Source organism: Panthera pardus, unplaced genomic scaffold (genome assembly GCF_024362965.1).
Source record: "Panthera pardus isolate Hobbes unplaced genomic scaffold, ASM2436296v1 HiC_scaffold_25, whole genome shotgun sequence".
NCBI lineage: Eukaryota > Metazoa > Chordata > Mammalia > Carnivora > Felidae > Panthera > Panthera pardus.
The window spans coordinates 87325306-87343619 of NW_026526821.1; the positions used below are offsets into that span (position 1 = coordinate 87325306).

At 38.3% G+C, this 18314-nt stretch overlaps 1 protein-coding gene across 10 annotated transcripts in view; it reads left to right on the forward strand.

Annotated features, from left to right (window-relative positions):
- The window catches only part of ZNF638 (zinc finger protein 638), a 136592-nt gene that overhangs the window by 50788 nt on the left and 67490 nt on the right, over positions 1-18314 (forward strand). For 8 of the 10 annotated variants that reach the window (XR_002077861.2, XM_019441369.2, XM_019441417.2 and 5 more), the window contains exon 2: positions 15974-17486. Coding sequence is in view for 9 of the 10 variants with exons in the window: in XM_019441369.2 (XP_019296914.1) it covers positions 15974-17486 (1513 nt within the window). In the remaining variant the exon portion in view is untranslated. Of the gene's footprint in view, positions 1-313; positions 433-15973; positions 17487-18314 lie in introns of those variants that run through there. The other 2 variants (XM_019441451.2, XM_019441443.2) reach the window with 2 other exon arrangements.

The window sequence follows — 18314 nt, forward strand, 5'->3', positions numbered from 1 at the left end:
TCTTAACCATACAAAGCACTATGATATCCAGTGCGAAATGAATTATTACTGAAGCCAAAAATGGCTAGGGAAGACTTCACGGAGGCGAGACAACACAGATCTTAAAGGTTGCGCAAGATTTGGATGGGACAAGCACAGAGCGGTCAGAGGCAACGATACACTGGGCGCTTGAGAACACGGTGGACTCCTGGAACGCCACACGCGAGAGCGCCCCCTTCCGGAACCAAGCTCCGCTGGCTCCTTTCTTTTGCCTCCCGGCGAGCGCGGTGCCGGCGGTACGCAGGCGCCGGGAGGAGGGCTCGCAAAGGCTCGATAGACGCGCATGCGTGCAGCTCTCTGGAGGCGGTAGCTTCTTCGGCGTCGAGACTGGAGGCTGAGTGCTAAACTGTGTGGGGCGCAAATGGGATCCGGCTGTTAGTCGGGTAGGCATAGGTAGGACCGCTGCCTTGTGGGGAATAGGGGGCTGGAAGGCGGGAGCCCATAGCGTGGGGGTCCTGAGCCTTTCCTGTGAGATCCGGGCCGACTATTGTATCTGTGTCGCAGCGGCTGCGCACAAAATGGCGGCGGGCCGGCGGCGGGGGCGGGAGGAGGTTGGGGGACCCCCGGGATGAGAAGGAAAGCTTGGCTGCCCCGCTACCGCGTCCGTTCACCTTGCTGCCCCGGAGGGCCGGGTCGGGCACCCGTGCTAGGACATTGCTTCTGGAAGAGCCGCCCGACGCCGTTGCATTGGGCCGAGGAACAAGAACAGCCCTTTGGCAGCGCCGTGGCGGCCCCTTCCCCATCGGCGTAGGGCCTGCCGAGGCCGCGCCGGGCCTGACAGCCAAAGGAGCGGTGGTGCGGGAGCACCGACGAGGGAGTAACCTTTCCCGTCGGGCCTTGAAGAGAGGCGGTGGAGCTTGAGCTGAGCCCTGTGGCGAGCGACGTTATGCAAGGAGCGTGGAGAGAACATGTTTGTGTTTGGGGCTGGGGAAGGGGGAGTTGGGATGAAGGGAGAATGTTAGATCCAGGGGCTTTTGCTGGTTGCTGTTTCCGCCTTTCGCGGGTATGAAAGCAAAGAAAATGTCACCTCTGTGCGGGATACGGGGAACCATAAATGATTCTGATACTTATTTACAAATTTCTCAAAGGAATCGCGAATACGGATCTTTAGTTGGTTTACTTGTGTGTGATTCCTAGGCTCAGTCCCCTTCTGTTAAAGGTGGGGGGAGAATGTATACCACACAGTTGGATCCTTGAGGACGTTTTGAACAGATCTTTTGTTGTTTGAGATAATTGCGAACGAGGGAGACTTTTGTTAGTACAAAATCTTTAATTGAACTAGACAGTGACGGCTGCCTCGAGCTAATTTTTCTTAATCTTAAACATTTACTCTAGGGTGAAGTTGGGGGCGGGGAGGGTAAAACCCTATTTTAATCTGAAGGATTTCTGAAGCAAAACTTGTTACCAGGATCTGGCAACTTAAGTTGATTCAAATTCTTTTTCTAACCGGCTTTAGAATCGTTCGCGAAAAAATTTATTCGTTTTTATCCTTCATCTGTTGTAAAGGGTTGACTTAATATGTCAGGGATATTTGCTGACTCAAATTTGCAGTTAGAATTGAAAAATTGGAAAAATTAATTTATAAAAAAACGGTTAATGAAACTTATACAGAAAAATAAATGCATACTTTACATTATTCCAGCATAGCTTTAATTTTATTAGGCATTCTAGACTTTTTTAATGTTGCATTCTTTTCTTTCAATATGACAACATTTCATATACATTTTATTTTGTATCCCCATACTCTGTAATATGCACTTTTAAGTGATGTGGACTCCAACATGTTAATACGGTAAAAATATGCTGGGCCGTTCCCTGCGTGGTTATTGGAATCTAGTTCAGAAAAAGGTAAAACATTTGGAAGAAAATCACAAAATCTCATTGGTTCCTATTAACTAGTTTCAGAATGTTTTTATTAGTGGTACATATATGTTACCTTGAATATTGGTTATATTTTAGTCTTGTAATCTCTTCTTTTTGTGTCTTGGAGAGTGTGTATAGAGGATACTCTTGTTTAAAAAAAAAAGCTTATTATAGTCGGTGATCAGTTTGTATTTCAGGGCTGTCCTAAAGATTTTTCTCTTGGGAGCTTTTCAGAGGTGATCTCTGGAAATTTTCTTTTTATGTAGTGAAAGAAAATGAGAGACAGATAATTTAGTGAAAAGAGAATAGGCTTTGGAATCAGATCTGGATTCAAATCCCTGTTTTTTTATTACTGTATGTGTAAGATTTTGGATAAATTATTTTAGTCTTACTTAACTTTTGTTTTCTTATCTGTAAAATGGTGATAATACTACTTCCTGCTTGGGATTGTTGTGAGAATTGAGTGAGATCGTTAGCTGTTACTTTATTACAAGTTTTTCAGTCTTAAGGAAGCATCTTTTGTTTGAAGATTGTTTCCTGGGGATATTCCCTTTTAGTTAAAAAGAAGCTTAAAAGAATTCAGATTAAATTGATAGAATTTTGGAGCTGAAAAATCAGCTAATCTTTGATTAAAATATTTGGTGTATCTATAAATTTTATATATGCCTCTCTTGTAACCACTTATATTGTTGATTGTTTATCTTTGTTATCTGTCCCAGTGACTGGTATGTATTCAGGACTCATGTGTTGAGTGAATGAACTCAGCTGGTACTTGCTAGAGCCTGGGTAAGATCCTGAGCCTTTGGAGTCCAAATTGTGTTCTTTCTAACATGACTTGACTTAATGTGTACCAGTCAAAGTTTGAATAAATCTGTCCAAATTCTTCATAACATGCTTTAGATACTAAGAATTAGTGCTTCCAGTATGAGTACCCAGTGACATAGTTTGGGCTGTTTGGACTGTTTTGCAAGGAAAGAGCAGCTACTGAATGTTGACATGTGGTGGTTTCGACCTCCTGCACGTTGAAAGTAATTGTTTGTGGTCAAAGCCAATAAGCCCCTGTTTGTATTCAACTTTACTTTTTTATTACTTCAACTTTGTTTACTGTAGTCTGAAATTTGTGGCTGAGAATGAGAATGGACAATAGGTATATGAAAGATATGACAGTAATGGAAAGGAAGAAGGTGAGGTGTAGAAATAAAACATAGCTATAATAATGATCAGTGAGGGTCAAGAACAAGAGTTTTGTAATGAGAAAAAAGTTCAGGGAGTACAGGAGAGTTTTAAGGTACACATGTTTTGATATTCATGATTACCTTGGGCACATATATTTTGGGTTATTTTCAACTCTTGAACTCCTTAAATATCAAAATAATTATTGTTCGAGTCTTTTAAGTTTTTACACTTTTTTTCCTACCTGATTTCCACAGTCTTCATTTTATTAAACTTTCAGCTAATATCCTTATTGTCTTGTTGTTGAGTGAATGTTGCCAACTTCATTTTCCTTTGAATTTCTTCCATTTGTTTAGAAAACTTTTTATTGTGGAAAATTTCAAACATGTATAAGAGAGAGTATTATGTAATGATTCACCCGTGTACCCATCTTCAATAATTGCAAGCTAATGCTCAATCATGTCTCTACCTTCCACCCTATTACTGTTTTTTTTTTAAATTAAAAAAAAAAATTTAATGTTTATTTTTGAGAGAGAGAGAGAGAGAGAGAGAGAGACCAACCGAGCATGAGTCAGGGAGGGGCAGAGAGAGAGGGAGACACAGGTTCCAGGCTCCGAGCCACCACCACAGAGCTTGATGTGGGGCTCAAACTCAGGAACCATGAGATCGTGACCTGAGCTGAAATCGGGCACTTAACCTACTGAACCACCCAGGCACCTCTCCACCCTATTATTTTTAAGCAAATTCCATGTCATTCATCAGTTTATAGTTCAAAGTTTTTCTTTAAAATGCTTAGAGAAAAGCATATTTATTGCTCCTAAAGTAACAATTTCTTAATGTCGGATAGTCAGTATTCACATTTCCCCAATTATTTCATACACCATACTCGTGGTGTATATATACATATACATACACTATATACACAGTGTATAGTTTCTATTTCAACTACTATATTGAAATTTTCATAAGTTACCCAAGTCTTAATAAAAGAAACAGGGATTTACCTATTTCTTTTTTTTTGTTTTAATTTTTTTAATGTTTATTTTTGAAAGAGGGAGAGAGACAGAGCGTGAGTGGGAGAAGGGCAGAGAGAGAGGGAGACATAGAATCTGAAGCAGGCACCTAGGTCTGAGCTGTCAGAGCAGAGCTGGACGTGGGGCTTGAACTCAAAGACCATGAGATCATGACCTGAGCCAAAGTCAGATCCTCAACCGACTGAGCCACCCAGGCGCCCCAAGCGATCTACCGATTTCTTAAGTAAAGCATTTCATTTGCTATCTTAACATTTTTTGAGTACCTACTGTGAGTCAGAAGGTATAATTTTGCCAGGAGGTATAAATTAATTGTCACATCACCATTCTGAAGTGGTATTGTTTTTATTCCTATTTTTCACATGATGAAACTGAGGCTTGAGTTAACCAGCTTGCTGAGGGTCACATTTTTAGCACTCAACAGGACCAGAATTAATACATTGAGTTTAAGTTTTTAAAAAACACTATGTTACATTAGTGTTAAATTTTACTTATGGGAGTTAACCAATTTTGTATGAAGTAATTCACTGGAACCCCTCCTAGCAGGGTGGATATCTTCAGATTAGTTGAAATGTCCCCAAAGATGAGATTATTATGAATTGCATAATAGGCTGACTAATAGTCAATAGGGAGTGAGCATGATGCAGAAAAAGAAAAACAAAAATGTGTTTAGGGCTGATGCTCTTTTATCGTGTTACATGTTTTGTTTTCTGCCTGTTGCCTTACTTGCTTATGGTTTTTTTTCTTCTTGGTATATGATTAAGGAGATAGTCCTTAGATAGTCTGGTGTTAGACTTAAAAGGTTGGGTCATTAACTTATTGAATGAATTAAATCTCTGACAGAAATTCCTGTCTCTCCTTACTTCCCTGTCCCTTCTTTCCCTTCTGTCGGAAGGCAGCTATGCTCACCACTATACCACCAGAGCTCTTTCCCTTCTGTTGTACACGTACACACATGGTGATTTTTTTTCCTGAACTGTTTGAGAGTAAGTTGCATATGTTGTACTCCTTTACCTTAGTTTATTTCCTAAGAACAGGTTGTTTTCTTTTGCTATTGCTATTTCCTCTACTATTTCTTTTGAATTATTAGTCATAGTAATCAACCTCAATTTAACATTGATAAAATTCTTTAGTCTGCCATCTTCTGATTTTGTCAGTTGGCCCAATAGTGTTCTTGATAGCAGTTTTTTTTCCCCCTCTCCAATACAGGACCGGTCTAGAATCAGATGATTGCATTTAATTGTCATGTCCTTTAGTCTTTTTTACTCTGGAACATTTCCATAGCCTTTCTTTGTATTCTGTGAAGTTGACGTTTCTGAAAAATATAGCTTGCTTGGTTTCTTTTTCTGTTCCTTTTACTTTAAAAAAAATTTTTTTTTTTTAGTGTTTATGACAGAGAGACCGAGCATGAGCGAGGGAGGGGCAGAGAGAGAGGGAGACACAGAATCCAAAGCAGGCTCCAGGCTCTGAGCTGTCGGCACAGAGCCTGACGCTGGGCTTGAACTCACCGTGAGATCATGACCTGAGCTGAAGTTGGACACTCAACCACCTGAGCCACCCAGGCACCCCTTTTTTTCTTTTTAATAGAACATTTCTCATTTTGGATTTGTCTGATGTTTCCTCTTGATTAGATTGAGATTATGTGTCCCTGGCCAGAAAAATCGCCTAAGTGATGCTGTGTCCCCATGGTATCAAATCTGGAGGTACATGATGTCCATCTGTCTGCCATGGATGATAATATTGTTTGATCATATATTTGGTCAAAATGTTTGACTCCTTCCTGCCTTGAACTAATTAATTTGTGAAGACCCATTTTAAGAATATGTAAATGTCCTACTTAGCAAAATTTCCCTCTGGATTTAACATGCATAGGTGATTCTTGTCTGAACCAATCTTTACCAATATAGTTATAAAATGAATTTTCAAGTCAGCAGTCCCTCTACATTTGCATTGATTGGTATGGAGTTATGGATTCTTGTTTTTTTCAGTGGTTTATAATTTATTGTACAGTTTTTTTCTTGTTTTTCCTCATTTCATATTTATGTATCTTGTCTTGCACAGTGAAAGCCCTGGTTCTCAGCACTATCAAAACATTTACTTTTTTGTTTCATCCTATGATATATCTAAAGTAATTGAAGAATTACTTCACTGATGTCACTACCAAAGAAAACTCCCAAAACAAACTACTAAAAAGAGTAAGAATTTGTTTGTGGTTCTTCCCTTTCTCTTAGCTACTCTCAAACTGACGATCTATATATTTAATAGTGGGTTAATAAATTACTTGAGTTAATTTTTATTCCACAGTGGCTTACGGTATTCATTTGAAAAATGTATTAGTTCGCTTTCAGTTTTAGATTTTTTCCCTTCTTCCATCCTTGTTTTAATTTTTTTTTTTTTAATGTTGACTGTTAACATGCTTAGGCATTTGACCAAATAGTTTAGGTATGCTTAATTGAAGATTTTGGAAACCCTGTTAGACAGAGATGTACCTTTTGGCTAGTATACTTCATGAAAACGAACAGCGTAATGGCAGGGAGGGCAGGTTATGCCTCAGAACAATTGCATCTGGGTAGTGAATGTCTTCGATATTGTATTTACCTCTTGGTCCTGCTGGCCTCTGTTATATGGGCTTTATTTTGTTTCAGTGCTTGTGCTTTCTCACTAAGGCAGTAATATATGCATTTGAGTTAAAAAAAATGTTTATTCATTTATTTTGAGAGAGGGAGAGAGAAAGAGCACGTGCAGGGGAGGGGAAGAGAGAGGGAGGGAGAGAGAGAAAATCACAGGCAGGCACTGCGCTCAGTCTCATAACTGTGAGATCATGACCTGAGCTGAAATCAAGAGCTGGATGCTTAGCCCAATGAGTCACCCAGGTGCCCGTAGTAGCATTCATTTGTTTTTTGGGTTTTTTTTTAATTTTTTTTTTAACGTTTATTTATTTTTGAGACAGAGAGAGAGCATGAATGGGGGAGGGTCAGAGAGAGAGGAAGACACAGAATCTGAAACAGGCTCCTGGCTCTGAGCGGTCAGCACAGAGCCCGACGCGGGGCTCGAACTCACAGACCGTGAGGTCATGACCTGAGCCGAAGTCGGACGCTTAACCGACTGAGCCACCCAGGCACCCCCGTAGTAGCATTTGAAATTTATCAACATCCACTACTTTACTCATTTCTAGTTTTGTTTTATTTTATTTTATTTTATTTTATTTTATTTATTTATTTATTTATTTATTTATTTATTTATTTATTTATTTATTTATTTATGGGGAGAGGGGCAGAGGGAGAGAGAATCTTAAGCAGGCTCCACACTCCACACAGAGCCTGATGCAGAGTTCCATCCCACCACCCTAGGATCATGATCTGAGCTGAAATCAACAGTCAGACTCTCAATTGACTGAGCCACCCCGGTGCCCCTCATTCTAGTTCTAAAAACAATTCCAGGAAAGATTTCTTGATTCCAGCTTGGATCAGGAGGTTTCTCTTGGGCTAATGAATTACATTTGTTGATGCTAGCTAGCAAGGTAAGCAGGCCCACCAATGCACATGTCAGGGAGGCATCATTTACTGTGAATGCAGTGTTGTCTTCACCCATTTATGTATGCAGTGCTTCAAAAAGTATATCTAATTATATTCATCCTGTTTAGCAAAAAGTCGTTTTCCTGGAAATAGTAACTATTGAATCATTGCTATATGAGATGATTAATACTTGGTTCTTGTGGTGATCTGTTCCTAGCATTGTATGTTAGCAAGTTGAGCTTCCATTTTTTTTCAAATATGGAATCATGAGGTTTATCACTCCTTTCAAGTGGCAGTGAAGTTTGTGATGCCCTCCATGATACCAAATAATGTTTCTAATTGTCTACTCATTCTGTTTCTTTGACAGTTTCCTTGAGGTACCTCATTGTGGCATTTTAATTTCGAGGGGTACTCTCTATTCACACTTGTGGCACCTTTGGAGTTATGACTTGCATATCTTTTGTGAGACAGGAAGGGACAGAAAATGGTAGAAAAGAGGCTGAGTGGATCCGTATGTATGCCAGAAGAGATTAGCTGATTGACATTCAAACTGAGGAAAGCATAGAATGACACGTACTCCCTGTTGTGTTAACTGACCAGTGTAATACCTGTATTCTCAGGTGTGAAAGTGGATTTATATGTTGTGAGACCATCACTCTAACAAAATAATACCAAATGAGGTGTGTGGGTATATATATCTAGAAAAATAATGGTAGTTTATATAACCTTTATGTAAAGATTATAGAATACTAAAACGAACAAAAAGAGATTGTAGAAAACTTTTTTCTGAATGTAATGAGGGTGATTTTTCTTTATTGGGGGGTGATAATGAACACTTACTACTTTTGTATAGTTAGAAAAAGCAAAGCTATAAAATTTACATTTTACATGGAAAGATACTGAGAGGAATTATAGGTTCTAGTTATGATCTTGCAACTTAGTTCTGAGGCTTTACTTAATCTGTAAAAACTGGTATCCCCTTACTCACAGGGTTTTTGTGAGGCTCCAGTGAGATAATGAATATTAAAAGCATTTTGTAAACTGAAGTAGTATAAAGTTCAAGTTTGGGGTTTGATGTGCATTTTTCATTATGAGTCTAGTGTAATCATTATGATGTGGCTAATTTTTTTTTAAACGTTTATTTATTTTAAGAGGCGCAGAGAGAAGGGGAGAGAGAGAATCCCAAGCAGGCTCTGCAGTATCAGCCCAGAGCCAGATGTGGAGCTCAATTTCATGAACCTCGATATCATGACCTGAGCCAAAATCAAAAGTCAGACTCTTAACCAGCCACCCAGGTGCCCCCTGACTAATTTTTGATGATGCTTTTAGATTTCTGGATTTCTGATTTCTTTACCGGTATCCATAAAGAAAATAAAGGATTCCCTTTCTTATGAAAGATTACATTAGAATAATATGTAGTTCTTGATTGTCCTTGGTAATGGACATCTCAGACCTTATGGGATCTAGTGGCAATATCTTTTTAATCCATCAAGCCATTTCTTCATGCCTGCCTCAAGAACTCAGTTCCTATTAAATGTTTCTTTTCTTTTTTTTTTTTAATATGAAATTTATTGTCAAATTGGTTTCCATACAACATCCAGTGCTCATCCCAACAGGTGCCCTCCTCAGTGTCCATCACCCACCCTCCCCCCCACCCCCCCATCAACCCTCAGTTTGTTCTCAGTTTTTAAGGGTGTCTTATGTTTTGGCTCCCTCCCTCTCTAACCTTTTTTTTTCCTTCCCCTCCCTCATGGTCTTCTGTTAAGTTTCTCAGGATCCACATAAGAGTGAAAACATGGTATCTGTGTTTCTCTGTATGACGTATTTCACTTAGCATAACACTCTCCAGTTCCATCCATGTTGCTACAACAGGCAATATTTCATTCTTTCTCATTGCCACGTAGTATTCCATTGTGTATATAAACTACAGTTTCTTTATCCATTCATCAGTTGATGGACATTTAGGCTCAAATGTTTCTAAAAGAATTTTTATGTTTGACATTTAGTTGAATATTTGTTGTGTCAGAGTGGCGGGTTTCAGTTCTTAAAAGGGCATAGAAAAGAGTTACCTGCTACTTGTCACAATAGAATTTTTTTGGGAGTTCAGAATGTTTTGTGACCAATAAATATCCTGGTTTTGAAAAAATATTAAATATAGGAAAATAAAAGTTAATTGAAAATAGTGTAGTTCTAGTTTCATACAGTAAAGTTTGGTGTACTTTCCTCCCCTTCTTATCCATGCTTGTATTTACATACACAAACTTGAAAGAAATTATATCAAAATACGAATTCATTCTACATGACGGTCTTATTGGTAAGGATTTAATTTGCTACTTTTTGTTTTCTATAAAAAGCATGTTACTTATATGATCAGGAATAAAACTTACTTTAAAGAATTTATATTTAATTGCAGTTTTTTCAAAGGAGTGTTAATAATTAAGAACTCAGATCTTTTAAAAAAAATTTTTTTTAATGTTTATTCATTTTTGAGAGAGACAGAGCACAAGGAGAAGAGGGAGACACAGAATCAGAAGCAGGCTCCAGGCTCTGAGCTGTCAGCACAGAGTCCAGCGCGGGGCTTAAACTCACAAATTGCAAGATCATGACTTGAGCCAAAGTCACTTAACCACCTGAGCCACCTGGGCACCCCAAGAACTCAGATCTTAACTCAAGTTCTTCTAAGTTAGTTTAATGATTTCATAAATTGACTATCCATAAATTACAGTAGGTGAACAAACCTGTTTATGGCTAGAGTTCAGTTATCCAGAAAATGGCATATTCTCTAATAGTTATGGTTAATAGAGATTATATTTACTATGTCAGGCATTTGTTCTGAGTTTTGGGGTATCACTTGTTACTTTGTATAAATTCTATGGTAGTCCCAAAACTTACAAAGTACTATCAAATCAGTGAATTCCATTGTTGGTGAAACCACTTGAGTTTCTTTACTTTTAATAGCAGATTTGGAGAACAAGGATTCTCTTACATTTCCTGTTTTTGGGTTACAGACCAGTTTGACTTCAGACAGATGTGATGGTAATACTACATATTTATATATGTAATACCATTATACAAGTATTTTACTTTTAACATTTTATGTTTTGTCCATATACCAATTTAAAAAATGAAAACGGGTGTGTGGGTGGCTCAGTGGGTTAAATGTCAGACTTCAGCTCAGGTCATGATCTCACAGTTTGTGAGTTTGAGCCCCGCAGCTGGGAGTCTGGAACCTACCTCAGATTCTGTCTCCCTCTCTCTGCCTCTCCCCCCACCCCTCTCTCTCTGTCTCTGTCTCTGTCTCTCTCAAAAATATTAAAAAAAAAAAAAAAAAAAAAGAAAACATCTTGAAGGGTTTTGTATCTACTAGTTCATATCTATAGGGTATGCCCTACCAAGGATGTTTAATATCATTCCTTTTTACAGCTGCAAAATATGAATATACTATAGTTTATTCAACCAGTTTCCAGTCTCTGCAAACCCTTTTAACTGCAGAGGTGTGAAAAGGGAAACTTCCAGATTTTTAACTGTATTTTTTAATGTTTTAAAAAAATTTTTTTTAATGTTTATCTTAGAGCACATGGGGGAAGGGCAGAGAGAGAGAGGGAGACACAGAATCCAAAGCAGGCTCCAGGCTCTGAGCTGGTCAGCACAGAGCCTGACTCGGGGCTTAAATCCATGAAATCATGACCTGAGCCACCTAGGCACCCCTAACTATATTTTATCATTTTGGTTTCTCTAATTCTTAGGAAACGTTAACTCCATCTTAAAAACTGAGTGTTAGCTTTATGAAGAAAGGGATCGTTTCTGGCTTAATAGCCTTGCTACTTCCTTACCTAGACCAGCATTGTCAAGGTATTAGTCAAGTGGATGAGTAACAGTTGGATTTGGAGTTACTCTGATGTATTTATTGCTAAGAAGACAGTTTCTCTAAGTTTTTTAGGAGTACCTAGCTTTTTTTTTTTTTTTAGATATCTCAAATGGTCTGATAGTTGATTTTGGAATTTTATCCTCCTGAATCTGTTGAAGATGGTAAATTCCTGTGGTTCATTTTGTTGTTAGCATTTGCCTTAAGTAGTTGTACCTTGAGGCATCATTGGTAGGGCTGAAGTTTAAACAAAATGAAGGGGAGAAAGTTAAGCAGCAAAGAAAAGGATGCTGATTGGTAGAGCTTGCCTGTCCTTAAATTAGAGTTGAAGAAATGAGGCTTGAGAATTCTATAATTGCCAAAAGGAAGTTTATAATACCTTATAAGTAGAAAGCTTAAACTATAAATACAAGAGCCTTTTTGGTCATAACATTTGCAGTGAATGTGAATGATAGTTTTAAGAGAAGATTAAACAATAACTTTCCTAAATGATTAAAAATGCACTTATATTTATAAAAAATTAAGCAAATGAAATACAAATATACTCCTTAAATTTCATTTACAGAGAAAATAAAAGGTTACTTAAAATTTTTTTTAACTATTGAAGAGATGTGGGGCACCTGGGTGGCTCAGTTGGTTAATGGTAGCCTAAGGTGTTTGATGATTTTACATTAGTGGATTACTGTCTGAAATGTTACTGAATGCAAACTAAGAAGAAAACACACTAGATTTAGACCAGGTCTGAAATTCAGAAGGAGTCTTGGGATAAAAGAAGTATTGGCTTCAAGTTCAGAAGGATTATATTTGTTCTTAGGAAGGAGGTTAGTTGAAGAGACCTATTGAAAGAGTGACATTTGCTTATCATGACGGATTTTCTGGGATATGCATACAGGAGAGAAACTTTCTTAGCTCAAGCCATCAGCAACTCCAGGAATCAGAATGCAAAATAAATAACTATAACTAAACAAGACCCTCATTTGTCTTACTAAGAGAGAAGGGAGAACAGTCTCTTTGGGAGAACCAGGGCTGTTAATTTATTACTATATCTTATATTAGATTTCACATTGGGATTAACTGTGTATAGGAGGTCTAGTGTGTGTGTGTGTGTGTGTGTGTGTGTGTGTGTGTGTGTGTGTGTGTGTGTGTGTTAAGGCTCCTAAATGGAAACAAGCCAAACCTCTGCTTACTGAGAATTTAAATTTAAATTATGAAAAGGCCTTTTTATTTTTATCTTCGTGTATATTGCACATTGTTTTGTGAATATTGAATATTGAATGTTTCCGGACTGATATTCATGACTACTACACTGATGCAGATATGCCAGTTGTTTAAACACGGAAATAATTCTACCAGTAAGTAGCTGCTATCCCAAGGGTGGACCTCCATTTCCCCCACTCTTTTAGTTCCTCCCTGAGGACTGCCCCCTCTCTCAACCGCCCCCCCCCCCCCGCCCCGCTTTGTGCTACAGCAACTAAAAGCTTAAGGAGGGTGGAGGAAGGGGAGGGGCACAGGAACTTGGCTGCATACTATAAGTCACAATTTACTGTACTTGTTACTCATTGCTTGTTAGCAATTACTAAATATTTCAAATATCACCTCTGGGTATATGCATGAAGAAAACTCAAGTTGAGGAAGCACAAAATGAAAAAAGGTTTTTGATAAACAACAGGGCATCTCAGAGCCTTTTAATTCAATATATAGTAAGCATCATGTCCCTCTAGGAAGAGTAACTAGTGCACGCATTTGCGACTTTCTTGAGCAGGGACTTTGTTTGGAACTTGTTTGCGAAGTCCTACAATCTTACGGGATAGTAAGTTCTGCAGAATACACTTTGTGAAGGTCTGCTGTCTTGCATTCTGTAAATGTATACATGTATCAGTGTAAGGCAGTGCTAGGCACTTAGGAAATAGGTAAGTTTTTTATAGATACTTCTAAATGATAATTATTCACAATTCCATGAGATAATTAGATGACTGATTGAAATGTGTTCCTTTTTGGTTTTCTTATGGGGGAGAAACAATATTTGGGATAATTTGTGTTCCTAAAGTTGTGAGAGGAGTCTTAACCGGTTAATAAGGAAAATGGTGCTGAAAGAGTTTGAGTAACTAGATGACAAACTGCTTACATAAGAGAACATTGTTCTTGGAAATATTTCTATTTTGTAGAAAGTAGACACAGTTTAATATGATTTGTTTAAAAAGACCTGGAGTTTGTTATGAATGAACATTATTCACAGGGAATTGGGTATCATTGTTTTAGTAAACTTCTGTCTGCTGCTTGTATCTGTTGAATTAGAAGCCTGTGTAATTTTTGTTGTAGTGTTGTGTTTCATCCTAATTTGAAAATTAATAATCTATGTCTGTTAATAATGAGGACTTTGGATGTGGTCATTCAAACAGCTTAACAAATATTTGATGGTATTTTAAGTAGGAGTAGGGTTATATGCTTGGAAAATAAACATGCTTTAAAAAGTTTTTTAATGTTTATTTGAGAGAGAGAGAACGTGCGTGAGCATTTGCAAGGCAGAGGAAGGGCAGAGAGAGGAAGACAGGCTTGAAGCTTGCTCTGCACTGACAGCAGAGTGCCGATGCAGGGCTCCAACTCACAAACTGCGAGATCATGACCTGAGTGAAGTCAGATGCTTAACTGACAGAGCCACTCAGGTGCCTCAATAAATATATACTTTTAATTAATGGTTGATAGTTGAAAAAGACAACACAGACAAACGCAAAAGCATAGTAAAATGGAGGAGTCCCAAATGGTACAAGCAACAAACAAGAGTTTGTTGGAATACTCACTCTGGGCCTTGGTGATCAAGAAAGGTTTAATGGAGGCTGACCTTGAAGGATGAGTAAAATCAAGTAAGTCAGGTCTCAAGCAGAGTTGTTTTGTTTGTTTTGATTGGAAGAGATGGTTGGAAGAGAGTGTGTTAACCGGATAAAGCCCATTTCTTAGCTTAATTAACATTTCACTAACATTATGTATAAATAAAAGGGTATAGTGGAATTATCGATGAAGTTGTAGTTTGAGCCAGAAAGTGATGATCTTCATAACATCTTTTATTTTATTAATTTTAAAAGGTTTTTTAAATTTATTTTTGAGAGAGAGAGGGATACACAGAATCCAAAGCAGGCTCCAGGCTCTGAGCTGTCAGCACAGAGCCCAACGCAGGACTCGAACTCACATACTGCAAGATCATGACCTGAGCTGTCAGAGGCTTAATAAGCAAGTGAGCCACCCATGTGTCCCTAGAAAGTGGTGATCTTCAAATAGGATCTATAGTGTGGATTTTCATTGTAGGTGTAGATGCCTGGAGACCTCATGTTTCCCACCTTGCATTTCTATCAGGTATAAAAGTAGGGACCTAATGGAAAACAGACAATCTGTTTTGTTTTTTTTTTAAACTGGCAGAGGAAAGACAAGCTCGGTGGCTGCTGACCTTGGTCCTGAATGATAGCTAAAGTCTTTCTGTGAGAATCAGCTTGGAATGAGTTGTGCTGTGCTCTGATGGCTGGACAGCAACCAGTTTAATAGAGTGCCTGGGAACTGCAAGATATTCTTGCTCACATCTCTTAGTGGTTAGGAGCATGCATTATAGGGCACCTTGAGTGCAAATCTGAGGCTGGTTGCTTATTACCTGTGCAAGTTATTTAACTTCTCTGTGCTTTAGTATCATTGTCTGTGAAACTACATATTTCAAGGGGCTGTTGTGAGAATTAAATGAATCAATCCATGTGAAGCACTTCGAACAGTTACTGGGACACGAACAGTATAAAGTTAGCCATTGCTATTATCTGTATATATTTGCCTATATGCCTCACGTTGTGGAGGGAATCTGAGAGAAATATAACGTGGTTGTGCTACCTGTTATGTTGTATGTTATAATCAATGCCACGCTACTGCACTCTTGTCAGACTCTAGTTGAGTTATTGGTGACAAGTTTTCATCTTAAAAGAAACACCTATTTAACGACAGAACTTAAGCATAGTCTAATTGCTATATGAAATTTGTAAGATGTTATTCCAGGGAAGACTGTGTCTTAGAGAAGTGGGTCTTGTAAAATTTTAGGCTTACAGTTTCTGTTTTCCTGGTTTGTACATAACATACATATTAAGTGTATGTGTATTTCCAGTGTTTTAATACCTTTATCTTTTTTTTCCAGTAACAAAGTGTGAAATAAATCCCCAATATTTTTCAAGATTATTTAAAAGGAGTTGTTAATTACTGCTCAGCACCTAGGACAGCACCCAGTGCAACACTTTGTACGTGAACTCTGGCTTGAGTTTTGGGGTTTGTGTTCTGGATTCGGGAAAGAAAAGAAGAGAACCTTTTTGGGAAAGTTAACAATTCTCATAAACACTCTAAAAGTATATGAAATGGAGAATGGTTTCATGGCTTTGTTTCAAAATGTTTTACACTGGCTGTAGAACCCACTTCATGAAGTAGTTTGAGTTAAAATGATCTAATATTTGTGTTTTAACTTTCAGCTTTGTGTTATTCTTGGAAAATTTCGCACCACTTGTGAATTCCTTGAACCTGGGCATTGCAAACCCACTTCTGTTGGGCCCATCTCCTTTGCACTTTGCTCAGATTAAGACTCAATTGGCGCTTCAGCAGCTGAATGCCGTTGCCTCACATAGTTCAACACCACCTTATACTTTATTAAATCAGGCTTTCTTGAAAATAGCCATGTCGAGACCCAGGTTTAATCCTCGAGGAAACTTTCCACTTCAGAGGCCACGAGCACCTAACCCTTCTGGGATGAGGCCTCCAGGACCATTTATGAGGCCTGGATCCATGGGTCTTCCAAGATTTTACCCAGCAGGGAGAGCTCGTGGAATTCCACACAGATTTGCTGGCCATGAATCTTATCAGAACATGGGACCACAGAGAATGAATGTTCAGGTAACTCAGCATCGAACTGATCCAAGATTGACCAAAGAAAAATTGGATTTTCACGAAGCACAACAAAAGAAGGGGAAGCCTCATGGTAGCCGGTGGGATGATGAGCCTCATATATCTGCATCAGTGGGAGTGAAACAGAGTTCTATAACACAGGTTACAGAACAGAGTCCTCAAGTACAGAGCCGCTATACAAAAGAGAGTGCCTCAAGTATCTTAGCAAGTTTTGGATTATCTAATGAAGACTTAGAAGAACTCAGTCGCTATCCTGATGAACAGCTAACTCCTGAAAATATGCCATTAATCTTGAGGGATATAAGGATGCGTAAAATGGGGCGCCGATTACCTAATTTACCTTCTCAGAGCAGAAGTAAAGAAACGCTTGGTAACGAGGCAGTTTCGAGTAATGTGATTGATTATGGGCATGCAAGCAAATATGGCTACACAGAAGATCCACTTGAAGTACGTATTTATGATCCTGAAATTCCAACAGATGAGGTCAAGAATGAATTTCGGTCACAGCAGAGCATTTCTGCATCTGTTCCCACTCCAAATGTGATATGTAATTCTATGTTTCCTGTTGAAGATGTGTTTCGACAGATGGACTTCCCCAGTGAGTCCTCTAATAATCAGTCCTTTTTCCCAGTTGAGAGTGGAACTAAGATGTCAGGCTTACACATTTCAGGACAGTCAGTCCTTGAACCTGTCAAATCCGTCAGTCAATCCATTAGCCAAACAGTTAACCAGACAATGAATCAGTCTCTTATTCCTCCATCAATGAGCCAGCAACCTTTTTCATCAGAATTAATTTCAGCTGTAAGCCAACAAGAGCGGATCCCACGTGAACCTGTGATTAATTCATCTAACGTACATGGATCAGGAGGAAGTAAAAAGAATTACCAGTCAGAGGCTGACATTCCCATTCAGTCTCCCTTTGGGATTGTGAAAGCATCATGGTTACCAAAGTTTTCACATGCTGATGCCCAGAAGATGAAGAGACTTCCAACTCCCTCTATGATGAATGATTATTATGCAGCGTCTCCAAGAATATTTCCACATTTGTGTTCTCTGTGTAACGTAGAATGTAGTCATTTGAAGGTGAGTGTTTTTAAAGATCACTGTATAATGATACTCAGCGCCCAAATTTCCTCTGAATTTTCATATTTATGCTGGTGTTAACTAGGCATTGAGGAAATGGCAGAAATAATTGATTGCAACATCACCGTTTAGTTGTAATCTAAATAGCCCTGGCCTAAGTACTGAATTGAGTGTTAGACCTTCTGTATTCCTGTGTCTGGGCATACCACATAGTTTGTCATTTACTTTGAACTTTTGATTAGTTCTCCTAGAAAATCCATTCAACATAAAATTTATATAACATAAGTTGTGTACTTATAAAACAATTCCACATGAGTGAACTTTGTCTAAATAGAATCTGTTACTATAAAAATATTTTAAAAATGGAGTAAAAAACTTGTACTGCATACTTTTAAGAGATAGTATATTGTAGCCTTGCATGTGTCTACCTGTCTTGGGCTAAAAGACAGTTAATGCTGATTTAAATATTTTCTGACTCTAGCTAGACAAGGATTTCTAATGTTTCATGAGGAGATTTCTAAAATGACTTAATCCATAGCAAAATTGAGTCAAGAGGAATTGTTTGGGGAAAAAAAGAGTATTTATTTGGGGACCAGCTGTGGGCTAGAGAATAGTGTAAAATGGTAGACATTTAGAGAGAAAAAAAATCTTTAAAAAGGCCTTAGGTACCTTCATGGGAAGTATAGTTAGAAGGAAGTATTTTATAGAGGTGCTGAAGAGTAATGTAGAATGTACTGTTTGATAGTACAGTTGACTCTTGAACAACTTGGGGTTTGGAGATGCCAACTCCTGTGCAGTTGAAAGTCCAGTTATAACTTTTGACTCCCT